Below are 27921 nucleotides of genomic sequence, written 5' to 3' on the forward strand. Positions count from 1 at the left end.
CTTAAATACCTTGAATATGCAGCCTTGTAAACATCTTGTTAGTAGAAGTCCTCGAAACCATGTTGTAGTCAATGAAATGCAGAGCGATAGCAAGCAAGAGCGATAGTGAATCTGTTAAAAACAGAAGGGGACGTTGGCAACGACAACGGTTACTATGTTATGGAGACGAAGTCAGAACGAGGCGTCATCGTCCATTTCCGGCAACGTCAAACAGCCAGGTGTAGCTGCATGCCATGGGGCCAAACACTTGGCGACTTTTAGGTTTCAAACCTTTGCCTATATACTCAAACGGCGGATCTATGGTAGTTCACCACCAAGTCGTGCCTGTTAGCTGTTAAAAACATACAATTCACTCTCTAAAGCCGTGTTAAGATTTGTACCAATAAGAAAAGTTTAGGATTCGTTTTCAGTTTGAAAGATCTGTGCCTTCCGATTCCTTTTGTTTTCGCTATTTCATAGCTGTTTATATAAGAAACAGACGTTGCAGTCTATACACTTTCAGTCCCGATTATAATGGCCAATTATAGTTCGTTATTAACGGTATTTACATGATGCTGAAATATAGTGGATAAGATTTCTGGACGGGGCCTTTTGTTGTGATAAAGACGGGAAGAAAGTCCTAAACTGTCGGCGCAGAATCAAACGATTAAATAAAAGGAAGCAGATGATCCTGGTTAGACGGCCGTTGTCATGGTTTCCGTCGGTGATAGAATGAAGGCCAGGTTGTGTTTGTTTTGAGCGTGAGTATTAACTGGCTAACTGGAGAACGTATGTAATTACTGGCAAAGACAATTCATCCGACCAGGGAACGGCCTGCTGGTGTGTAGCTCGTGATGTACGTTTAAGGTTGCCGGTAGCTTCCCTAATTGCTGCTGACAGAGAAGCTGCGCAATTGGTCTTGAAAACTCTTTGCTACTAGGGTCTGCTCCAGCCAATCAGAACCAGGTGTGACTGTGCCGTTTTGGTAGGGAGTCTTAAATGCAGATCGAGAGATATCTGCAGGCTGTGATTGGATGATATTGTGGAAGATTTGTATGTCATTTTAATGTACATTCATCCAGTTATTAAAACTGACCGTGTTTCAACATGATGACTTATTTTTGATGTGACCACGGATATTTTCAAGTAGGTGACATTTGGCGCGGAACTGGGGGTGGTGTGTTTAGCTTCCTGTACTCGGAAAAGGAGCTGGAAAAGGAAGTACTTTTTTTCGTTTTTATTGCTGCTCTAAGGCTAGAAGAAATCTGTACATTGCGGACAGCCAGAAAATTCTACTTCAATATACACATGATCATAGTGTTGGTTGGTTGGTTGGTTGTTTTACTCCGCACTCGATGTTCCAGCTATGTGACGTCGGTCTGTAAATAATCGAGTCTGGACCAGACAATCCAGTGATCAGGCAATCTGGATCAATGAGTGAGTGAGTGAGTGAGTATGGTTTTATGCCGCTTTTAGCAATATTCCAGCAATATCACTGCGGGGGACACCAGAAATGGGCTTCACACATTGTACCCATGTCGGGAATCAAACCTGGGTCTTCCGCGTGACGAGCGAACGCTTTAACCACAAGGCTACCCGACCGCCCCTGGGATCAATGACATGCAGCTTCAACCAAGTCAGCGAGCCTGACAACACGATCCCGTTAGTCGCCTCTAAAAACAAGCATAGTGGTCTTTTACGGCAAGGTGAAGATCTATTCTACCCCGGATCTTCATGGGTGTCACAGTGTTCGAAGAGGTGGCCTTATTAATACAGCACTAATGACTTCTTTATCCCAATGGCCCCAACCACCAACCACATTACCCCAAACGCAATGAAGAGAAAATAATGAGTGATGTTTTCAACAGTAGTCATGTACCAAAAGGGAGTAAATTATAAAGCAGGGGTATGGTGTTGACGGACCAAAGATCATAATCTGATGAATATGGGTTCAAACCAGGACCAACACATTCACAAAACAAATTACAGCAACATAGACAGCTGGGTCATCATGCAACAATTTTGTGGGGAATCTGGGTGAGAATACTGTTTTCAGCTATCTATGCTGGTTGTAAAATATGAATAAAAAGATCTTGTGGTCAGACTCTTTGATGTGGTTAACTGCACGACAACAGATCCCCATGTCAAGGATCATTGCTCACAATATCTATCACTGCATTGTCTGGTCCACACTCCATTATTTACAGATGCTGTCATATTTTGCTGGAATACGGCATTAAACAAACAAACAACAAACAAAGATTTGAAAAAAGAAACATAATTGGTTGGCATGATTATGGCGTTTTATTCCATTTTCTAAAAGTATTACAAGATTTGTTTTTGAATGATATTGTTCAAAAACAGAAAAAACTTGAACAGCTAGTTAACACATACTCAACACATACTCAACACATAAAGTAACATGTACCTTAGGAACTGGTCACTCATTGATGGAGATGGCATGCATAATTTCATCCTTACTTTTTTCCACCAGTTGCACACACAAAAGAACATTTCCTGAGGCGAATATAAGAAAATTCATTAATCAATGAAACAAAGGGTTACTTCCCTTGTTCTGTTTACCTACTTTTTCAGGGATAGTGTAGACCTTATTAGTGAGTGAGTGAATGAGTTGGGTTTAACGCTGCTTTTAACAGTATTCCAGTTATATCACGGCGTGTCAGCTTAATGTGGAAGGAAAGCCTGAAGTGATGCATGTCTCAAACGTAAAACTTCGGTGAAACCCACGAGCATCAGTATGTAAAACTTCGGTGAAACCAACGAGCATCGGTATGCTGCTGACAAACCTAGAAACATAATCAGGGCGAACCAGGAGTCTAACCCACAATCATAGGTTCCTGGCGTGCCCAAGGGATGCAACTCTGCACAGCAAATTACAGCAAATAGCGGCGCCTTAGACAACTGGGCCACCAGTGCCCCCTGTAGACGTTATTACCCTTACCTACAATGATATCGGTGTAATTATTTTCAGTGATTCTCACTGGGCGTTACAATGGTTTATTCATGCAGATCTTGAAAGTGACAGATGGAATGTGATTTTTGTATTGTGCAACCTCGAAAAAAACCCAAGGATATTCCGAACGACAATTATAGGCTTTATGTCTGTATTCACACAATATAGACCATCTATTAGCCATTCCAGAATGTTCTTTTGTTCAGTTTTTAATCGAGCATATGTCAAAATGTTTCGAAGCGTAGTCGCCAGTATGAAACTAGTCCCTTAAATCTCAATTAAGCTGCCTTCTGATTGGCTATTGCTGACTTTTGTTAGTTATTCCATTGGTCGGTCAAAGTTCGCAAAAGTTCTGTCTGACACAACCCGTGACCCGTGACCCGTGACCCGTAATGAGATGTCCTTAGATCTTTGTCAAGTTGTAGTGAGAACTAAGATCCGATTTTAATGAGATTGATCTCTCCCTCTAATTAATGTGTTCTTCGGCATGGCTCAGACACTTAGAAAATAATAATACACTTGGGACAGATAATCAGTAATTAAAAGATTATTCTTTAAATATTCTGTGGCTATCATGGCACCACCATCCTGAATTACAAGTGACCAATCCCTTACATACTGAATGATCATTTCAATCGTCTCTTTGCAACAAGATTGAAAAATATTGGTTCCAAAAATGATTAAATCCTTTCGCTAACAGAAATATGCACCGTGGAAGATCCGCTTGAGTAATGTTGAGAGTGAGACACTAGCTGAAAGATATACATGAGGTTCTTTCTGGTACAAAACATAAACAGGAAAAATAATTATGCACTAGTGGAAGACATATGTGTCACATTTTTCTGAAAACGGGAGTGACAGTGTTGGTGAGAAAGGTCTTTGTTGTTTAATGTCAATGATATCAGTCACACAACACAGGCAACAAGTCAAGCATGGTAGGCTCATTGGTCAGTCTCAATAAAATCAGATCTTTGGCTCTGATGAGTTACCCTGTGTGATACCCATGAAAAGGTTGAGTCCGGTGAACCCTGAGCCAACTTTCACTGCACAATCCAAATAAAAAATGCCTGGGTTCTTGAGTGGATCAGATGTTAACTTTTTAAAATGTATTTGGTTTCACTTTATTACCACCCAATTTCTAAACAATAATTGGTACAGAAGAAACCCATATACATATATATATAAATATATATAGCTGGTAACACAAATGTTCCTTCCGAGGTACTCCCTGTTGGGTGAAGAAATGATAGGGTGGATAAAATATCCACAACAATATAAACATGATAAAGGCATGGCCTTTATCATTTACATTTAGAACTGACTGATTAACTGCTTTTTCGAGATACAGCAATCTGATATGCTTTGCTCAGTACCAACAATTTAGAGTCCTTAATGCTGATGACTGGCTTATAGAAAGTTACTTATTGCATTGGTTGTCAGATGTTGGCACAGAAAGGTATCATATTGGTGTAGAACATAAGACTGTAACGAGATCATCTCTTTGCCATCAGTGCTTTATAGTTTACAGATTTTACCAACCAGAGCCCCCCCAAAGTAAAAAATAAAATAAAAATATAAATAAAAATATGACTAACTTGTAAACAAAGTTAACAAACAAAAATAGGACAAATCTTTCTATGACAAAAGTATATACACGTACATCAATGGAGAAGTAACTGTTACCATGGTTACCACATGGTTACTGTAAAAATAATCATAAAAGATGCTGCTCTTAAAACAGAATCAGAGATTATGCTTCTCACTGCACTGAGTAAAGAACCTTCATGTCATTTAATGTTAAGCCACAAATATATATTTTTATTCTTATTTCAACCTACAGTGCTCCAGATAATTTTTCAACTTCAGGAGTAGATAGTCCTTAAACGTGTGATTGGAGAGCTGAAAACACTCAACATGCTCAAACATTGTTGGTTAACTTTAATGTAGAGAACAGATGTCAAATCCCCCCGGACCCCCACAAGTTCAATAGAACAAATTATCTGACTGTTACTTTAAGTTCAACTTGATGAGAGAATTTCCATCTAATCTGGCTGTCCGTATACCAGGGTAGCTACTGAGCAATCAAAACACTACCATGGATTTGGGAATCAGAACTTTGTATTTTTATGTCAAGTGCACACCATTATGAACAGAGTCAAAGACAAACTTGTTGCCATGGAAATGCAAAAAAATATAAATTTTTAAATAGCAAAAGGCACCAGTTGACAACCTGGTCTTTGTGTGTGCACAGTTTCAAGAAAGAGTACCTATTAGTTATAGAGATATGGTCCGGACAAACACACCACAAAAACGTACTATTCCATGAATATTAGCTTCCATGGTGAAGCGGTCATTAAATCGGCTAATTCAATTAGAGGGGGTCTATTGTGATTTGACAACCTATGATTGACCAATCAGAATCGAGCAATTTCCAAATTCATGGTAGAATTCAGAAATAGAGTTACACTTTTGTGTAAACATAACACAGCGTGACACTCTGTCACTTTCACACATATCTCATCTGAACAGGTAGAGTTAGTTTAAATATTACGTTTATTTTCCTATCTACAATAACATGAAAATATGCGGAAAAACTAACATGAACCTGTTGTTTAATCACTAACAATTCCTAATCATGGTGATAACTGTTGCCACAATTTTTCCAAAATGGTCTTGAAGTTTGTTTTCCCCAGTGTGACTATGTCTGCTCATTTATAAACCCAACAACCATCCCTCATATGGTAGACAACCCCAAAGGCGACTGTAGTTTGGGGCACATCAGCTTCGCAAAAGAAATCCTTAATTGACCATGTTGACAGTTGCTTCGACATTTTTGGCATGAAACGATTAGATTAAATAGCTCCGTCACAACACGAGGCGAGAGTTATCGTGAAAGAATATTGGCCAATCAGTTAAAAGAAAACACATTAGCTGCTTAACAATTAGCCAAGCATTTGGAATACCCGTATAACACCACAGAATCCCCATACATATCAATGTTTACCTAGACCGTGTAAAATGACAGTGTGTATATATTTTGAAGACCGATATTTAATAAATGTGAAAGATACAGCCAAAAGTAAACAGTAGACCTAATTCATTATTTATGACGGTATTAGTATGCTTTCTAATTTAATTGCATTTGTATCTGCAATTTTGCTAGTTGTACATATGCCAAGACAGACCTTAGCTTCATCACTGAGTTTCACTGAGTTTTGCTGATTTTGCTGAAGGTATACAATGGATTTTTTTCTGAAGAGTGAGTGGGTACGGTTTTACGCCGCTTTATGCAATATTCCAGCAATATCACGGCGGGGGACACCAGAAATGGGCTTCACACATTGTACCCATGTCGGGAATCGAACCCGGGTCTTCAGCGTGACGAGCGAACGCTTTAACCACTAGGCTACCCGACCGCCCCTTTTTTCTGAAGAAGACAAAGACGTTTTTAATTGCAAATGTAGGGATTGTGTATGTGCTGGTGACCTGCTTCATTTTGATTCGCTTTATATATAGACAGGGTATATAAATTAGCATTGAATTTGAAGGCTTGTACAGGGGGGGGGTCGCCTTATACATGGGATATGTTCAATGTTCACTTGTTCAACACTGCAGCTCAGTTCACGGCCTATGCATACTAGCCACTCACCAGCTTAACACAAAGACACTTCACACACATCTTAACAAAGGTACTGAAGCTCACCTGATGCAGTGCACACTTCCCAGGGATCAGTGCATGATCATGATGATGGGGAAACAGAGCTGAGATAATTTAAGTCTGCTGGTCCTTAAAGGAGCATTGAACTTTTTCTGAAAATAGCTAAGAAATTCTTAATTTAACAGTCAAAATGCAAAAAGAAGGGAGTGAGTGAGTGAGTGAGTTGGGTTTAACGCCGCTTTTAACAATATTCCAGTTATATCGCAGCGTGTCAGGTGAATGTGGGAGGAAAGCCCGAAGTGATGCAGGTCTCAGACGTTTACCACTTCGGTGAAACCCACGAGCACAGCTATGGTGCTGACAAACCTAGAAACATAATCGGGGCGATCCGGGATTCGAACCCACAATCATAGGTTTCTGGCGTGCCCAAGGGACACAACTCTGCACAGCGAATCACGGCGCCTTAGACGACTGGGCAACCCGTGCCCCCCAAAAAGAAGGGAAGGCTGCTTATGTGCATCTTATTGTTGTCAACTATGTGAAACTAGAGCTAAACATTATGAGTTGGCTGCTTTCAGCAATATTCCAGCAATATCACGGGGGGCACCAGAGATCGGCTTCACACCTTGTACCCATGTGGGGAATCGAACCCAGGTCTTTGGCAAGACAAGCAAAAGCTTTAACCACCAGGCTTTCCCTTTACTATTGACATATAGGGTAATCATTTATAATGTTCATAGTTTTTCATAATAGGGACTTAATAGTATTTAACTACTAAAACTATCTATATCTAGAAGGTATCTGTAAGGGAACATTATGATATTATTATATATACTAGTGTTATTGCACATGTATATATATTTCCCACAATTTCTTAATCATGACATGTCATAAATAGGACAGTAAGTCAATCATGTTTCCATCAATCCCAATTGCGTGGATCGATGCTCATGATATCAATCACTGGATTGTCTGGTCCAGACTCGATTGTTTACAGACTGCCGTCATATAGCTGGAATATTGCTGAGTGCGGCGTTAAACAACAAACCAACCACATCTTGTTTCATAGAGATGTGGAGTGATTACAATGCCATACCAGAAAACATTGTTAAGATTATTCTTGTGAAAATAATATAACTGCTCTCTCCTGCTTCTAGGACACCTGAGCCTAAAATCATCACGTTGTTTCTCACATTACAAAAACACACCAAAAGGAAACTTTTACAGAACGAGTAAATACGAGTACACCTCTGCCTTATTTCATAAAAAAGGAAACTTTCACCTCAAAGTATCACCCATTTTCACATTAAAATAGAGATAGGTCTCAAAAAGTCCTATTAATAAAAAAATATTTTTGCAAGAAATCGGCATAATTGTAAGACTCTTGACATAAAGTTCAAACGAACCAATCACTCACATCTAAACAGTAACAGTAACATGGCTTGACATGTACATGGACCACTTAGTTCACATTTCACGTATGTTTCTCCAGTTTAGGTATGTTCCCATGATGCACTGTGAGCACTATCAAGGATAGTGACTCAACAAATACCCCATGATAGATACCCCTATCTTGGATAGTGACTCCACATATATCCCATGATGCACTGTCAGCACTATCCTTTATAGTAACACCACATATATCCCATGATGACCTGTCAGCACTATCCTGTATAGTGACATCACATATATCCCATGATGCACAGTCAGCACTATCAAGGATAGTGACTCCACATATATCCCATGATGCACTGTCAGCACTATCCTGTATAGTGACTCCACATATATCCCATCATGCACTGTCAGCACTATCCTGTATAGTGACATCACATATATCCCATCATGCACTGTCAGCACTATCCTGTATAGTGACATCACATATATCCCATGATGCACAGTCAGCACTATCAAGGATAGTGACTCCACATATATCCCATCATGCACTGTCAGCACTATCCTGTATAGTGACTCCACATATATCCCATCATGCACTGTCAGCACTATCCTGTATAGTGACATCACATATATCCCATCATGCACTGTCAGCACTATCCTGTATAGTGACTCCACATATATCCCATCATGCACTGTCAGCACTATCTCGGATAGTGACTCCACATATATCCCATCATGCACTGTCAGCACTATCCTGTATAGTGACTCCACATATATCCCATCATGCACTGTCAGCACTATCCTGTATAGTGACTCCACATATATCCCATCATGCACTGTCAGCACTATCCTGTATAGTGACTCCACATATATCCCATCATGCACTGTCAGCACTATCTCGGATAGTGACTCCACATATATCCCATCATGCACTGTCAGCACTATCCTGTATAGTAACACCACATATATCCCATGATGACCTGTCAGCACTATCCTGTATAGTGACTCCACATATATCCCATGATGCACAGTCAGCACTATCTCAGATAGTAAATCCACATATATCCCATGATGCACTGTCAGCACTATCCTTTATAGTAACACCACATATATCCCATGATGACCTGTCAGCACTATCCTGTATAGTGACTCCACATATATCCCATGATGCACTGTCAGCACTATCTCGGATGGTGACTCCACATATATCCCATGATGCACTGAGTATGACCACTAGCCAGTATGGCGACTTTGGACAGAGGCATGTACCAGTTTGATCACCTTATAGGGATCAATATTCACATTTGTACCCTGAAAAAAACCAAATGAAATAATATTAGAATATTTCATACCTCCCCTTATATACATGTCCACCACCACCATCATGCCATTGCAACCATTCCCCGAGTGAGTGAGTGAGTGAGTGAGTGAGTGAGTGAGTGAGTGGGGGATTACAAACTTAACATCACATCGGCAATATTTCAGCCATATCGTGACGAGACAACATTATACATTGATAAGACATATATCAGGATTGAATGTAAACCTTTAAATGTAAAAATTATCACATAAGAGAGTGAGAGAGAGAGACAGAGAGAGATTATAAGATTTCAATCGTTTTAACATCCCCTCCAACAAATATGTGTACTATGTTTTATGATCCTCCCCCTCCAAGCCTATAATAAATGCTGTCCCTTATTCTTCCCTAGGCTCCAAGACAAGACAGACTACTCACAGCAAACAGCTCAAGGGAGCTCATGTCTGTCCTGACATCCGCCACGGCCCCCCGTGTCACGATACGGGCATATGCTGGAATACTGCCTAAGTCAGAACCCTGGAAATGGCAACAATCATTCAGTAATATGACATAAAAACCTAAAAAACTAAAGAAAGGCAGTCAGTATGTTCATATTATGAAAAGATTTGCACCACAAAGCTCAGAAAATACAGGGGTTTTACCTTGACCTGCTCAGAGGCCATATTCTGCCTCAAATTGAAGTAAATATCATAAAAAATTCCTAAATTGGAAATAAAGATTTCCCAATTCCTGTTGTTATAGTGGGCTTTGGGGGACCCAAAATAATTAATTTTATGGATCCTTGCAAGCAATATGAGGTTGCTGTAAAGTAATAAAAAACGGTGATGTGTACTGTACGTTTTGATAACTTTGGAGCCTCAAATGAATAAATGATATTAAAATAAAAAATTGATAGAAAACAGCTGTTCGATAGAGCTGAGGATAATTTGTTCTATGACTTATACTGACTCGGAAATAGCATGGAGCCTTTTGCTTCGAAGCGGGGTATAAGGGATTTATCCTCCCACTGAGAAATATATTTCCCTCCAAGGCGGGATACATAGTACTTTATCAAGATGACATGAACCAATCAGATCTCTTCCTTCTGACATGAAGGTATGATAATGACTATTAATGTGCATCCCTCGGGACACCATATATTTTTTTCTGCGTCCATTCTCTACATTTGTGCATACTAGGCTCACATTTGTCTGTCACTTAAAACGGCAAGCATGGGTTGCTGAAGACCTATTCTACCCCGGTTCTTCACAGGTCAACCTTTTACAGCAAGCATGGGTTGCTGAAGACCTATTCTACCCCGGTTCTTCACAGGTCAACCTTTTACAGCAAGCATGGGTTGCTGAAGACCTATTCTACCCCGGTTCTTCACAGGTCAGCCTTTTACAGCAAGCATGGGTTGCTGAAGACCTATTCTACCCCGGTTCTTCACAGGTCAACCTTTTACAGCAAGCATGGGTTGCTGAAGATCTATTCTACCCCAGCTCTTCACGAGTCAGTCTTTTACAGCAAGCATGGGTTGCTGAAGACCTATTCTACCCCAGCTCTTCACGAGTCAGTCTTTTACAGCAAGCATGGGTTGCTGAAGACCTATTCTACCCCGGTTCTTCACAGGTCAACCTTTTACAGCAAGCATGGGTTGCTGAAGACCTATTCTACCCCGGTTCTTCACAGGTCAACCTTTTACAGCAAGCATGGGTTGCTGAAGACCTATTCTACCCCGGTTCTTCACAGGTCAACCTTTTACAGCAAGCATGGGTTGCTGAAGACCTATTCTATCCCGGCTCTTCACAGGTCAACCTTTTACAGCAAGCATGGGTTGCTGAAGACCTATTCTACCCCGGTTCTTCACAGGTCAACCTTTTACAGCAAGCATGGGTTGCTGAAGACCTATTCTATCCTGGCTCTTCATGGGTCAGGCTTTTACGGTAAGCATGGGTTGCTGAAGACCTATTCTATCCCGGCTCTTCACAGGTCACCCTTTTACGGCAAGCATTGGTTGCTGAAGACCTATTCCACCCTGGTTCTTCACAGGTCAGCCTTTTACGGCAAGCATGGGTTGCTGAAGACCTATTCTAACCCCGCTCTTCACGGGTCAGCCTTTTACAGCAAGCATGGGTTGCTGAAGACCTATTCTATCCTGGCTCTTCATGGGTCAGCCTTTTACAGCAAGCATGGGTTGCTGAAGACCTATTCTACCCCAGCTCTTCACAGATCAGCCTTTTATGGCAAGCATGGGTTTGCTGAAGACCTATTCTATCCCGGTTCTTCACAGGTCAGCCTTTTACAGCAAGCATGGGTTGCTGAAGACCTATTCTACCCTGGCTCTTCATGGGTCAGCCTTTTACAGCAAGCATGGGTTGCTGAAGACCTATTCTAACCTAGATCTTCACGTGTACTTACCAAAGGGGGAAGCCCTATACCCATACTGAAGCAGAGCTTGTCTATATCATCAATGAAGGCTGCAACATAAAGAAGACCGTTACAGAGACAAAATGTGTACTCTAATGCATAGAATGGAACAATATTCTGATTGGTCAATCAGAAGTATCAAATCACAATAACCACCTCTGATTAAAACAGCACATTCTGATTGAAAGTGTACATCACCATGGAAATAATTTTTTATAAACAGGTACTTCTTTCCTGGCCCTTGATGGTTGGCAGTTTTAAATAGTTAGATTTACTGTCACTACAATCTTCAAAGTATGCATGGCAATACATTTTGGCCAGAACCACAGAGAGTTTCAATATACAGTAGTGCAGGCCAGCATTGATGGGGTTATTACTGATTATTAACTTATCGGGCCATTGACAAGAGTGAGTGAGGATGTTTTACATCGATTTTAGCAATATTCCAGCAATATCACAACCGGGGACACCAGAAACGGGCTTCACACATTGTGCCAATGTGGGGAATCAAACCTGGGTCTTCAGTGGTCACAAGCAAACACTTTAACCACTGGGCTACCCCACCGATAGCAATGCATCGGTAGGTCAATGAATGGGCACAACCCCTCTTGGCAAGCCTGGCCAACTGACCTCTCAGGGTGTAGTAGATGAGTTGGAAGAAACTGTCCCCAGGTGTGGGGCTGAGGATGATGACTTCATGGTCCTTCTTAGGTACCTGCAACAAGCCAGGAAAATAATACCATATATTGCAGTCTGTAAAGTGACCCGGCCTATGAGGCGACCCCACACAGCCAACCTGTCCCTTGACACACACCTCTAAAAACCTTCAAAATCAATGCCAATTTATATAGACTGTCCGGAACGAAGCACATCATCATCACCAGCTCATACACAATCTCTACATCAGCAATAAAAACGTGTTTGTCTTCCATACTTTTCCCTTAAAAAAATTCACGTAAATGACCAGGTGATAACAAACTTTATCAATACAAATTTGAGATAAAACATCACTAGACATGATGATTTACCATTTAAATTGTATTTCCTGTTCTGCTAGGCATTAATTTATATGCAGAGATTAAGATTACCTTGTGTATTTTCTCATAAACAGAGCCAGAAACAGCAATCAGCTGTACACGCGGTTTCTCCCAATCTACTGGTCAATTTGGTTAAAAATCATCAATAGTTAACTTTAAAGGAATTTTGATGCAATGATCGGAAGAACTGTATCTTATACTATTATTTCATCAGGAATAATACATTCTATTATGCCTCCCAAAACGTTATCCTGTCACCAAGGGCTGATCCAGCATTTTTTAAAGGGAGGGGTCCAAAATAACCAAATCCTCTCTCTTGGTGAGGGTGGTGGCGGACCAATCTCATTAAAATCAGATCTTAGTTCTCGCTATCGTTCAACAAAGATCTCGGGAGTGAGTGAGTGAGTATGGTTTCACGCCGCTTTTAGCAATATTCCAGCAATATCACGGCGGGGGACACCAGAAATGGGCTTCACACATTGTACCCATGTCGGGAATCGAACCCGGGTCCTCGGCGTGACGAGCAAACGCTTTAACGACTAGGCTACCCGACCGCCCCAGATCTCGGGACATCCCATTATGGGTCACATCAGAACGACCTTTCATCCGACCAATCAAAGCGTCGCTTACCAGATCATGAAAGTGATGGTCTGAATGTGTTGTCTAATCATGCAAACTCGAAAACGTTAACACAAGGTATTCTAAACGACAGCTACGGCTACAGCTACGAATGATTCCGTCAAAATTATCGTCTATTTCTCGCTTCCGTGGGATAAATATTTTGAACGGAGGAGGCGTTGCACAGTACGTGGGAAGGACTGCCATACAATCTCAACCATATATTAGACAGTCTGGAATGTTTGTTTGTTCAGTTTTCAAAATTTTAATTGAGAACTGTGTCAACAAATCTCTCAAGAGGAATCTGAAATGGAAGTCGCCAGGTTGAAACGAGTGTTGTAAAGTTCGAGATAGCTTCTTTCTAATAGGCTGACATCTTTTAAGTCATTTCAGTGGCCGGTCAAAGTTCACGAAAGGTCGTTCTGACATGACCAGTAATGGGATGTCCTGAGATCTTTGCCTAGCAGCAGCGATAACTCAGATCTAATTTTAATGAGATTGGTGGAGGACCCTCTGGATCCACCTATGCTCGCTGATAAATGTTGTACTTAGGGACTGACCATGTCGAATATACCCTATTCCCAAGAATTTTATATCTTCAGCTCCTTTGTAATAAGGTTGATGATGTAGAAAATTTCAAAAGAACTGTTAAAGGCTAAAAAAAAACTTGGTTCTCAGGCACTGCCAAACCATCACACAGTCAGCCGCATGTTTCGTTTTTATTTCAAATTTCAAACAAACAAAAGTAAATAAAAAATTACGCATCTTGAACACACATGACCCCAGCAGTGAAATGCTACAACACTTAAAAACAACACAATCCAATATAGCATGCAGTTACTTCCCTTTACATGCGCACTGATGCACTGCGCATCTTGTGTTATATGCTATGGTCATGACGGCAATAGTTGTGTGCTTGTTTTGCCGTTTGCAAATTTGGTCAATGAAAACATATAATTTCTGATAAAACATGACCAGATGTGATGATGTGTATTTGTTTCATAAACTTAGAAGTTTAAACAACAATCCGCCCGCACTATATTTTCAAAAGCCATTGCCTGAGAACCAATTCTGTTATTTTTTTAAGCCTAAACAAGGGGTGTCACTGTATGCGTATTTAACAACTTGAGATATACACTTGGATAAAGTAAAGCACCATTCCTTCCTCATTTTCAGAGACTTTATATCCAGACATCATGAGCATCGGTCCACGCAAGCCTGACCAGATGGTCCTGTTAGTTGCCTCTTGTGACAAGCATAGTCAACTCTTACGACAAGCATAGTCAACTCTTACGACAAGCATGGGTTGCTGGTGCCACCAGCAGCCAAATCTCAGCACGCAATGCCCAGCTAGCGGTGCATGCTGACAGGACCAAGATTCCTGAAGTTTGTCATTACCATGGGGGTTCTAAGAGCTCCAGGTCCTGAGGTAAAGTCCTTAATAACAGATATGTACAGTGTTCCCTCGTTATTGCGCCCTTCAATATAGCGCTAACTCGGTTATAGTGCGCAGTTAAGCATGGCTCCCAAAATTTACAAACATTTTCAATAAACTCAAGTTTTCCAATGACACGATGTTTTCCCCCATCTCAGAAAACATTATCAGCTGATGTTATACTCACTATACTAGCAATTGCCACAGCTGCCCCATGCGTGACTGTCAGCCCCATCGCGCTGTACACGGAGACGAGGTCGGTGAAGTAGTTGTTGTTGTACCTGCGGTAGTACTCCTCCGCCCCCTCCCTCCACGCCTCGACCACACCTGTATACAAGAGGAGGGGGTCACAGCTTCAGTAGGTCAGTATAGCTTAAAGCTGCCTTCAGTTCACACTCATTTGGAATATATGGGATTACTGGAGACTCTCCGCACAGTTAACCATGTTTTAAACTTCCCTGATCAGTTTAGTCAGTGAGTGGGTTTGGTTGAACTCCGCTTTAAACAGTATTTCAGACATATTACCATGTGTCAGCTTATGTGGGTTAAAAGCCCCAAGTGCCACTTTTCGATGTTTACCATGCAATGGGAATGCAACTCTGTATAGCAAACTGGGCTACCTGTGCGTGTTACGTCTGATGAGCGGTGAAATGGTACAGTGTAGCTGTGAGTGAGTTGTTTTCAACACTACTGGGTACAGTACAGAAACAGTATCTACTAGTGTCAGCTTATTAGGGGAGGAAAGCCTGAAATGCCTGAAAAGTTGTTGTTTAATGCCGCACTCAACAATATTTCAGCTATATGACGACAGTCTGTAAATAATCGAGGCTGGACAGACCATCCAGTGATTGATGTTATGAGCATCTATCTAGGAAATTGGGATATGATGACATGCATCAACCAAGTCAGTGAGCCTGATCCCGTAGGTCGCCTGAACCACTTTTGACATATTGGTATTAGTTTTCCCTTGCAGTCATCTTGATCACCTGTCTGGGGACAGACGTTGCTGACCATGGTATATGTGTGGACTGAGGAATCTGTGTACATGGGGGTGGATCTGGCTTGCCCCTGCGTGGGGACAGACGTTACTGACCGTGGTATATGTGTGGACTGAGGAATCTGTGTACATGGGGGGGGGGATCTGTCTGGCCCCTGCGTGGGGACAGACGTTACTGACCGTGGTATAGGTGTGGACTGAGGAATCCGTGTACATGGGGGTGGATCTGGCTGGCCCCTGCGTGGGGGAATATGTCCCACACCATCACCCGGTACTTAGCAGCAGGGTCACGCTTGTGGGCCACATGGAACCTGGACAATCAAACAGCATTAGGGACTGACCATCTCACATTCTGGAGGGGGGGCTGACTCTTAAAAAAATGACTGTTAGGAAAAGGAAATAAATTGATTTGGCCTCACATTTCACAAAGTAACAATCGCTGTCATATTGACCTTTTTCACACTTCGCTACATCCGGTTTGAAAGCGAGGCTTGGAGGGCAGAAGGTGAAGGCTGGATAGCACATGTGAGTGAGTGAGTGAGTATGGTTTTACGCCGCTTTTAGCAATATTCCAGCAATATCACGGCGGGGGACACCAGAAATGGGCTCCACACATTGTACCCATGTCGGGAATCGAACCCGGGTCCTCGGCATGACGAGCGAACGCTTTAACCACTAGGCTACCTGTCCGCCCAGATAGCACATGATACACATAGCGATGTCAACAAGGCAGGGGACAAACTGTGTCAATTTAACCATTGTGTCAATATGCACCAGGTGCAAGTTAAATCAAGTTCCTTGAATCGAGCCCTGCTAATAGAGTGTGGCAAGTTATTTTGGGATGAAATTTCATTAAAATCAGATCTTTGACTCCAATCATCATTTTGCTGTGTGTAGATCTGAAAAGCCCTCCAGAGCAGGTCGTGTCAGGTGAACCCTTAGAACATTTGACCACCCAATCTAAATAAAGGGCATCAGGTTCTTGAACCAACTGTCAACTAGCTTTCAAAAACAATGTGGCTTCATTTCTTTAACATGTTTGAGTAGTGGAGATCTATATGAAAGGGGTACTGCGTGACGGCATTCGTGACCAACTCGTGTTATTCCGGGGCAAGCCGAATAGCGACTCGTGCCCCACTCATGGCCATTTTTGCGACCGGGTTCCGTCTTAGCGCAAACAGGCATACCTAAAACAATTGTCAACTCGTTGCGTAATGGTTCACTTACATTTCCCCATATATTATCTCTATTTTAAATGCAATTTAATCCACATCGGGACTTGCGAAATTATACAGTATGATTGAACACATTTAACTGTGTCTTTGGTATATTTTTAGATGCAAGACATATGTAAATTCAAAAATTATTTCTGAGGGATTCTTTGACGAAGAACTTGAAATCATACGCGCATTCTGATTGGTTTGTCGTATTTTCGCACATAACATTCATCGATAGGGGGATGAGTTTTCTTGTAGGTTACGGAAAGGGACGAGTGGTGACGAATGGCGTGACGGTAGGGGCATCAACGTCATTAGTGTCAACGACCTACCACTTTTGCGAGAGTTTCATGAGGTCGATGAACTCCTCCCTGTTCCAGTTGAGCGGGTGATGTTTCTTGAACATGAACAGGGCATGCCACTTCTCCATTTTGAAGGTGTTGGACGCTGTGTAGGACATGGAGGACTCCAGGCGGTGAGTCTCATGCTCAGCTGTAAAACTGGGAACATAACGGCATTGTTTCGTGGATTGTCACTGGAATCGGAGTTTCTAGATTCTAGCATCATGATCATCATAACTTTCTGTGTGACATATACCTATGACAGTCATGGCTCTAAGGTCTTTTCCGGACCTAAAACCCATGTGCCCGTTCCATCGGGTGAACTTGCAAAATATTTGAACATTTTGCCAAACTGTTTAAACACACACAAAAATAAATAATAAGGCTACGAAAAATAATAGTCTTGGTTTTTAAGCACCACCCGCATAATCATAAAGTTTGCCGCTTGTTTCGTTATTATTTCAATTAAAAAAAAAATCCTTAAATATTCCCAGTCCAACGGTGGTCAAATACTGTATTCCAGTATTTCACTCATCAAGGAATACATTTATGTAAGGAGGTCCTTTCCCTGGTTGATTGTACACAACTGTTTATTTGGTTCCATTTAGTTTCAACTACCCCTCCACCCAAAAAAACCATTGCCTGCCCGCACTAAATTTTCAAAAAACATTGCCCGAGAACCAATTCTTTTATTTTTTTTAAGCCTAAGTATTATTTTGTCTTAAAGTACCAAGGGACTGGTCATTTATGTGAAGGGTGGTGGCCCAGTGAGATTGGTGTTAGGGGAGTATCAAATTTTGTTGACCCTCCTCACATTCTACTGTAACACTGTTTCTTGGGGAGGAGGTAGCTCTGAACACAGTGCGAAAACCTTCAAGAATCTTAAATGAAAATAATGTTTCCTCATTTTTTGCTGTCATAATCCCTCAGTACTTACTTTTTATAATTGCAGAAATCACAGGATTCCCTACTGTTCACAATCAGTCTTTCGACACTGAAACAAAAATATAACACTGTCTAGAACGTAACCAAGAACGTGCACTTGCCTGAATAGCTATAACATACAGTAACACCCTCCATTTATCTATATAAGAGATGTCAAATTCTCAAAATCTCCGCCCCACCCCCAAGTCACAGGACAGGCAACCTGAAACATGACTATGAGACAGTACTCTGTCAATGAAACATAAATGTACGAGTTATAACATCAATCATTTAATGGTATAATTGCATGGGTAAACAGTTGACGACATTAAAATTAACAGTTTACAGCATTGGGACACCCATAAAAACCATGCTTAACTGATGCAATGTCCAAACATGCAAAGAAATAGCATCAGTAGGCTGTGTGTGAGAGTCCCTAGCCTGATAAACGGCTGGGAAACAATGTCTATGTCTCTATGTCTTTGGATTTGCTGATGGGGGGGGACATGGGGCCCAATCGTCTAAGGCACTGTAATTTGCTGTGCAGAGTTGCGTCACTTGGGCACGCCAGAAACCTATGATTGTGGGTTCAAATCCCGGTTAACCCCGATTATGTTTCTAGGTATGTCAGCACCATACCCGTGCCCATTGGTTTCACCAAAGTGGTTAACGTCTGAGACGTGCATCACTTCAGGCTTTCCTCCCACATGAAGCTGACACGCCATGATATAACTGAAATACTGTTAAAAGACCTGTGTCTAAGACTTCCACTGCTCAATCAAGGTTATGTAATATCCTGTAGACTTTGTGGCTGAAGAGGATGTTCGATATGGAAACCTGCAACAAGTCCAAAACATGTTCTGTTGTATGAAGATGCGGAGAACATGCTGGCCAGTCACAGACACGATGAGCATGATGAGGTCAGGCGCTATCTTCCATCAGAATAAAGCCTACGTATGTCCTATGTATAGCACCATCACAGGGTCAGACACAGGGTCAGACACATATGTTAAGGACTTCACCTCAGTACCTCAGACCAGTCATGGTACCTCGGCGGCGCACATGCAGATCCGTTCTTCCATCCCAGCTGACTCGGTCCCAAACCATCAGTGAACAGACGCCATATCGGTCATATTCAGTGATGTCGGCATCCTGAACCCGATCCCCACATTGCCTCCACACCCAAGCTCAATCACCTGTATGATCCACACAAAACCTGGACTGGTCAGTAAAAAGTACTGGCGTCCAGTCCCGGATGGTCCAAAGGACATGTTGCTGTGTCCATTGAAGACGTGCACGCTTCGATGTCAGTGGACTCCCTGTGAATGCTCTTTTAGCATGGAGACTAAAATCATGCAGGCGTCTGCACACCGTCTGGATACGTTCACTCCAGGGACGGAGAGTAGGTCTGAACACAACTGTGTGCTATCATCAGATAGTTCGACAGACTTGAAGACGCAAACAGTTGGTTTCTCAAAAATAAAATAAAATTGAAATTGACAAATATTTACGTCTTCCTGTTCAGTAATTTTAGCAATGTCAACAACAATCTTCAAGACTTCCATTCCCCCCCAAAAATACTGTTCGGGATGGCATTAAGACAAGAATGACATCAAACTATTTTTTTCTTTCTCTTATGAAAGGAATGAAATCTGTAAGTCAAACAATATAAAAACCACATTACTATTGTCTCTCCGGCTCAGCGGGTGTTTTCATGGGCCGTTTATCCCTCAGTGGGTTGAAGATGTTGTATTCCCGTGTAACCCGATTGAAAACATGAGTCACTTCCTGCGAAAACAAATAAGCACATTTTTTCTTTGTTGTTTTACGCTGTAATCAGCAACATTCTAGCTATATCATGGATGCTTATAAACAACGTGATTGATATGAGCACCATCCCTCATCCTGGGGTATGATGAGACCCTGAGCCTACACACCTGATCCAGTTTACTGGGGCCAACTTGCACAAAGCAATCTTAGCGCTACGTCTATTGTAAGCCTATGTTAAAGTATGGGAGTTACGATCATCTTAACGCTAAGTTCGCTTGGTGCAAGTGGGCCCAGATCTTCTTACAGTGCCAAACCCCTTTGGGGTATTCAGTATGTTGGAAAAAAAGGTTTGTTGGTTGTTTAAGGTCGCACTCAGCAATATTCCAGCTATATGATGGCGGTCGGTAAATATTCCTGTCCACTGGTTTATTTTCAGTCTGGTAATTAAATGAGGTGGTGAGTAACGCAAGGTGTCTTCCCGCGGCAAGAGAGTTAACTGACAGTCAAAGTCCAGTTTCCACCCTTGCTGAACTAGGCTGGAATTTCTGACCCCAATTGTAGCTCCATCAGTGGCTATTACGAATTATGTCCCTTCTATGTCCCGCCTATTGACCAATCAGATTCCACCTTTCATATCACTTGCATTTGGCTCAAACAAAATAGTGGCACACAGTCAAGAAGATGTGATCAATACATGTCTTACTTCGCAAAGTGTATCAAATCCTGTGAGCACAAAAACATGAAAAGATTTAGAAAATATCTGTTGACGTCAAGTCGGCGGTACACATGCTTTGCGAATCCTGCAATCAACCAAAATGTGCAAGGTAGTTTACAAACCGGATGTCGATTTCGCCATGCCATTTTGATTAGACAAACAGTCCAAATAAAATGTAACTCCATATTTCCAGCCTAGTTCAGCAACGGTGGAAACCAGACTTTTATAGTCAGTTAACTCCCTTGCCTCAGGAAGATGCACTCAAGGAAGTCAAATGAGCCTAGCTCCATGCAGTAACTTTGTGTGAACCCTACCATTGCCTGACATTGAAGCAGTGTGTAGAGTAGGGGCCACAAGGCTATGGCCTATGTTTCACAAGACATAGAGCTAATCTCTCCTACCCTGAAGTATTGATGATGAAATATTCATGTGTACTCTATTACACCCAGTATACCTGCTTATACACCTGCTGGAAGAGCTCTTCATTGTTGCCAAGCCAATTCTTCACCTTGGCTTTGAATGGATTTGGCAAAATAAGTGGCGTCTGTCTCTTTGACACAGAGAACATAGCTGCAAAGCGTTGGTATAGATCCCTGGGGGAAAAATGAGACGAACAACAATAACACGCCACTGGTCTTCAGATACTTTTGGTACATTGTCCATCATGTATTAAACCAACTTAATTACCTAATTCACAGATCCAGCATTCACTTTTCCCCCAATTTCCCAAATGCCGAATCGCCCCTCCCCACCGTTCCCTCTCTCCCTTTCCGCATCAAAACTAAAAGATATCTGTAATTGGAAATAAGTGTCTAGTTTTGTGTCTTACTCATGATTAATAGTCAATAGTTCAAGTATTTTCTCGCCCACGCACTTCAGATAAACAAGATATGATGAGGTTGTATTATGCACAAGAACATACTGAAATAAACACAAAGAAGTAATAAATTTTGATATTTAAAAATATATTCAAAGAGAGATTTGTACTTGTGGCTTGTTTTTGTTTGCCTTCAGGTATTTGGGGGAAGAAAAAACTATGAAACAAGTACTTAAATTGGCCTGGTTGCATGTGACTATATGAAATTCTTATTCAAATGTTATATTCTTGTGGACACTATTAATATATCATCATCTTACATAGTACAGATAATTAATACCTTTGACACTAAAGTTCAAGGACACTGACACTGCAGTTCAAGGACACTGATAATGAAGTTCAAGGACACTGACACTGCAGTTCAAGGACACTGAAACTTCAGTTCAAGGACACTGACACTGCAGTTCAAGGACACTTAAACTTCAGTTCAAGGACACTGACACTGCAGTTCAAGGACACTGAAACTGTAATTCACTGTCGGCTGGTGGGAATTTGTCTGCTAAACCAGGGATTCATCTGATTGGCTCAAAGGCTGATACTCTGCAGCAAGTGTCAGTAAAAATTAACAACTTTGAATGAAATATTTCCAATTTTATGCTGTTATAGTTAATCAAGGTTGTGGCTTTTTTTAGGTGAATAGTACTTTACTGATAAAAGGACACCAACATTGGGGAAAAGGCTTCAACAGCGCAACAAGAATAGCACCAGACACAAGTCAAACCAGTCAAGATTATAGTCCATAATAGCAAATTTTGAATCCACGAAGAATACTTTCAAAGTTGGAGTGTAATTTCCCTTTAATGTTTATTATGCTTAGCTTAACATTATTACATTGAAAGCAATGTTACATTTCAATGTTAAAATATCTATGAATTTAGGAAAATGATAACTTTAAAAAAATTATAATTTTGAACACGATAACGATTTTCCCAAATTTGCCTGCATGGAATCCTATGCATATACAAATGTATCCCTTTTAACTCAAACTGACAACATGGTGAAATACTGCCAGTCTGGAAGTACACCTGAATCTCAGTACAGTGAAGTGTGAATTTGGTGCGGTAGTCATAACGTTAAACACGACAGACAAGTTAATAACTATGTTGTCTTGATATATAATGTTTTAATGAACCAAAGAACAAATATAACACTGTGGTTACAAGCACCATACCTGCATTCAGACTTTGAAGATTGTCCCCACTCCTTTACAAAGGAATCCAACTTCGCTATTGACATATCTGTCATACGGAAGCAACGCTCATCAAAATATTCCTAAAATATAAAACATATTTACATAAACAAACCATTTCTTACATGACACCAGGAACAGAACACTATATATACACCTCTGCATTCTCTTGACTACTAATTGGTCAAAACATAAACATTGACCATATGTTTGAAAAAAAAGCATCAAATAAAAAAAAGTATCATATAATAATAATTGGTTGTGAATGAGAAAAAAAAAATCACACATAGAGCATTCTTGTCATTAATACTTAAGGAAAATAACAATACTATTTCCAAGCCAAGGTGTATAAATTTGTGAATTCCAATTTCTGCCAGGATGTTTCTGAAGTCAAAATGACGACACCTTCAGCGCTATGTCACTGTGTTTGTAAGCTGATACATGAAGCAGTGTTAAACCCAGCCCACTCACTCATAACCTAGTACCTGAGTGAACACTGTCTCCGTTGTGAACTGTGGCCACACAGAGTACACGCTGTCCGTTGTGAAGGAGGTCGCTGTGTGGAAGCCATGGCATGAGGGGTAAAACCACAAATACCCCAGCAAAGGGATTGTTATAAATATACACAAAATAAGCCACTTCCGTGGCCTTATAGTAGAGGACATCCTGTCATCTCTCAGCATCATTCCAAAAGGGCTTGTTTGTCTCCAGATGCCTTTATGTCACCATCGTGAAGTGTCATCATAGAAGTTTATCTGGAAAAGGCAATAATAGGTGTGAATTTGTTTGTTTGTTTGTTTGTTGTTTAACGACGCACTCAGCAACATTCCAGCTGTATGACGGCAGTCTGTAAATAATCGAGTCTGGACAAGACAATCCAGTGATTGACATCATGAGCATCGATCCACAAAATTGTAATACGATAACATGCATTAACCAAGTCAGCAAGGCTGACCACCTGATCCTGTTAGTCGCCTCTTACGCCAAGCATAGTCCATTAATTTCAGTGTGTTTCAATGATGTGTCCACTGGAATATGTAAGGTGTAAGATTAGCGTAGGTACAAATCTTGTATTTGCTTAGAAAATTCAAGGGGGGGGGGGGGGTGCTTCTTAAAATCAAACACCAGTTACATTTTCTGTCATAGCTGTCACAATATGGCTGAAATACTGCCGACATGATACTAAATTTTAAGTCACTCACTGTCATAGATGGGGTAGGAGAAACAAAAGTAATAGCCTGCAACCTCGGGGTATCGCGGTACTTGTCATGTACGCTAAACGGAACAAAATGCACTCACTAACCTTTATGTTTATTCGTGTTCTCTGTATCAGATATCATTCATGTTATCAAACAATGCATATTTTACTGATAAAAGTTCATTATTTACATTAGTAGCTCCGAGTAAAAGCCGGGCCTCGCGCTCTGTCTGACAAGGGAGAGAACTCCATCGTATCGCGGTACAGAGAAAAGTTGTGTATGGAGGTCCGAATTGGACAAAAAGAGGACATAATTCTACCAACCACTTGGTATGATCATGCCAGACATCAGTGATTTGTCCAGACAAGTGCAAAGACAGCACAAGTAAAATTCTAAATGTGTTATCAGCAATAGGTATTCAATGCATATTTACCGAAAAGTAAGAGAAAAATATTTTTTTTAAGTCAACATCAAAATATCAGAAATGATATTTTAAGATTGTTTAAAAATAATTGGATGACAATAATTTGTCACAAAATGGAAAAATGTTAAATGTCAACAATAAATATATAAAAAGCATTCCTAGTATGCCCAAAGTATGTATTTATCTTTTGGTTACTAGTGAAGAACGTATTTCTAAGTTTGGCATTATGGCCCTTATGATCTCCCAATAGATTCTGGGCACAGAGCGGGAAAAAATGTGCGGACTACGTAACTTCCGTTACCTCATTAGTCGCCATGAATATGCAGATGATCTAGTTCAGGTCGATAGAGAAAGTTTACTTGGGGAACTGCGGGTTATATCGTTGGCCATTGATAGATGGGGGTAAGGCAATATTACAACAGATGCCAGAAATATGTATCAACGGATTAATAACTCCTTACTTACAGCAGACGGAACATTCCGAGGAAATTGAAATTGTTTACGAAGTGACCACTTCCTGGCTACTGATTTGCATTAATAGACAGCCGCTAAGAGGCGTGTCCCGCGTGAACTATCGGAAATCACAAATGCCGCGATACGATGAATGCCGCGGTACCATGGGGTCCGAGTATACTGCTATAATAGTAGACCAGGAGATTGACAACTTTGATTGTATCTGTGGTATTTTAAGTAGGGTTGGGAACTGGACCAAAAAGTGTATTGCGATATATTGCAATATTTCAAAAACATATTGCAATATTATTGCAATATATTGGGAAATAACTTCTACCAAGAGAAAAGCTTTTTTTCATATCCCTTTGACAAATATTAATATGAAAGCTGCAATGTTAACAATTTGGTCAAAATTATGAACCAATTTTAATAAATTGTACTATTATTTTTATCTACAATCAAATATAGAGTATGAAGCATTTGTTTTGTCTTTGTTTTGATTTAATAAGGTAAGACTATACATCATGGCATATACATGTCAGTCACAGTTTGAATAATGAGGGAAAAACTGATACGCCAAAAACGTATCGCGATACGTATCATGATGAATTTGTATTGCAATATACCAGTATACCGATAAAACTGCACATCCCTAATTTTAAGTATTTCTTAAATGCTGCCATCAATATTGTTGTGTGTGATTTTCTTGTATGATAACCTTTATTTTTGTGCACTCCAGTGAATCAGTAAACAACAAGAGCTCCAGATAACTTTTTGAGAAATTGAGTTGTTACTCTAGGGTTTCTATTTGAATTGGGTTATTACTTTTTTCATTGGGTAATCAATATTTTTTCACTCATTTATTCATCACTATTGGGTTTTTATACATATAAAATATTTTAGACCGCCTCCGTGGTCTAATGGTAGAGCGTCTGCCCAGAGAGAGGAAGGTCCGGGGTTTGATCCCCGGCCGTGTCATACCAAAAGACGTTTAAAGATGGTACTTGTTGTTACCCTGTCTGGCGCTCGGCATTAAGGGGCAAAAACAAGGACTGGTCGGCTCGGAGTCAGTATACTGTGTCTGAGTGGGGTATTCATGTTAAACTGCGGCATGGTATCTCAGTGAGCTAGCACTATAAATCGGCTTCAGTCTGGACTAGTACAAGCAGCCACACAAACACACACACATACATGCACATCGCTATATAAGTGCAATAATCTTGGACGCGACGTTAAACCCCATTTCACCTCACCTCACCAGTGAATATTTAAAGATTTAAAGAAATATGAAATAATGTTTCAGATGTACATGATGTATATAACTGTTCTAAGTAAATAGGCTTGACCCGGAAAGTAAATTAGCTCGTAATTGTGTTTCAGAAATTAGCTTTACGCGAGAATTTTTTATACATTTGATTTTTTCCTTTGATGCAAGCTTTTCTGTACCCAAGTTAACTGAAAGTAAGTGGGTTCTGAATATTTGGGGGGGGGGTATTTTACACAAATATGCTGCTTATCTGCAGCTCTGAACAACTGTGCCTACCTTCATTACTTTGATGCAAAGATTAACCGAAATTTACCTGCAAACCACTACTGTAAAACTGTCATTATTCTTGATATGCATCAAAACCAGAACAATATACCCATGATAACCATTTGATATAGTGTGAGTGAGTTGGGTTTAACGCCGCTTTTAACACTATACCAGTTATATCGCGGCGTGTCAGCTTAATGTGGGAGGAAAGCACGAAGTGATGCAGGTCTCAGACGTTTACCACTTCGGTGAAACCCACAAGCACGGGTATGGTGCTGACAAACCTAGAAACATAATTGGGGCGGACCTGGATTCGAACCCACAATCATAGGTTTCTGGCGTGTCCAAGGGACAAAACTCTGCACAGCGAATCGCAGTACCTTAGAGGACTGGGCCACCCGTGCCCCCTCTGGTATTACAGAGTTACAACAAGTACAATCTTTTAACGTCTTTAGGACCTTCCGCTCTCTGGGTGGACGCTCTACCATGTGAATACAGTACTTGCTCTTGAACGTTCAGTGACTTACAACAACCATACTAAATATCATAACCAGGGCCAATGTTGGATTAAAACTTCCAAGTTGCACATCCTGACACAGATTCCTGGTCGTCTGAACCATCGGTTACACCAGTTTGTGACAGTAACATGTTAATGTGGCATGCCATTTGCTTTCCAATCTAACCATTTGAATCTATTTTAGCCGATAGCACTGATGGTACTAAGTTTGCACTTTGTAAGGAAATGACAAAGCGATAATATTGTAAAATAACACGTGCACTTTATCAACAGTTGCAATTACTAGAATATACCTGTTAAAACCGAAAGGTAGGACACTAAAAACATTTATTTTCACTGAATCATGCATCATGTTATGATAAAAAATGTTAAAGTTCACGTGGAGATAATCAATGGTCAAATTTGGCCACGTGCACGTAAGAGTCCAAGAATGTACGAGCGCCTTTGCACCATCTGACATGGGCGGCGCCCGGGCAGGAAGGTGTGTAATGTATATTCATCATGATCATAACTTACTCACACCCTCAAATCATGACATTTTCGAAAGAATATAATTCACATTATGTAGAAAATCATGATCCATAAATAATTTTGTTGGATAATTACGTACCTAATTCCACCATCAATAAGGTCGTTCTGCATGCTTTATTGATTCAGGTTGTTTTGCAAACTCCTTCCCAGCGCGTGACTTAGTATGGACAGCCCCGCGAACAGATTATCACTGTGAGGAGCTTGGTTGTTTTGTTGAAATCGTCATCAATAATGCGAAAATCGAAAAGAGTTTGTGTTCAACTTATTCTGCTAAATATTCTAACGACAAGGTAGCATGACTGATCAACTTCTGCTGTCGTTTCCGTGTAGATTCCCTTTTATCGGGAAACATAGCAAGTAGTAAACTGCTGTTAAAATATCCAAAATGTATGTAAAATTTATTCAAACGG

At 40.8% G+C, this 27921-nt stretch overlaps 1 protein-coding gene across 1 annotated transcript; it reads right to left on the bottom strand.

Annotated features, from left to right (window-relative positions):
- Positions 1-2371: 2371 nt before the first annotated feature.
- LOC139445070 (uncharacterized) lies at positions 2372-27669 on the bottom strand. The gene is made up of 13 exons (XM_071226150.1): positions 27591-27669; positions 23339-23608; positions 22836-22936; positions 21242-21380; positions 19987-20090; positions 18316-18372; positions 17370-17537; positions 16001-16131; positions 15011-15150; positions 12364-12448; positions 11725-11783; positions 9742-9840; positions 2372-9317 (listed from the first exon to the last, which is right to left on the bottom strand). The coding sequence occupies exons 2-13, from the start codon at positions 23537-23539 to the stop codon at positions 9240-9242; spliced, it is 1362 nt and encodes a 453-aa protein (XP_071082251.1). The 5' UTR covers positions 23540-23608; positions 27591-27669; the 3' UTR covers positions 2372-9239.
- Between the last annotated feature and the right edge of the window lie 252 nt (positions 27670-27921).

The sequence above is a fragment of the Haliotis cracherodii genome, unplaced genomic scaffold, assembly GCF_022045235.1.
Source record: "Haliotis cracherodii isolate W230 unplaced genomic scaffold, xgHalCrac1.p SCAF_6, whole genome shotgun sequence".
NCBI classification, from domain to species: Eukaryota; Metazoa; Mollusca; class Gastropoda; order Lepetellida; family Haliotidae; genus Haliotis; species Haliotis cracherodii.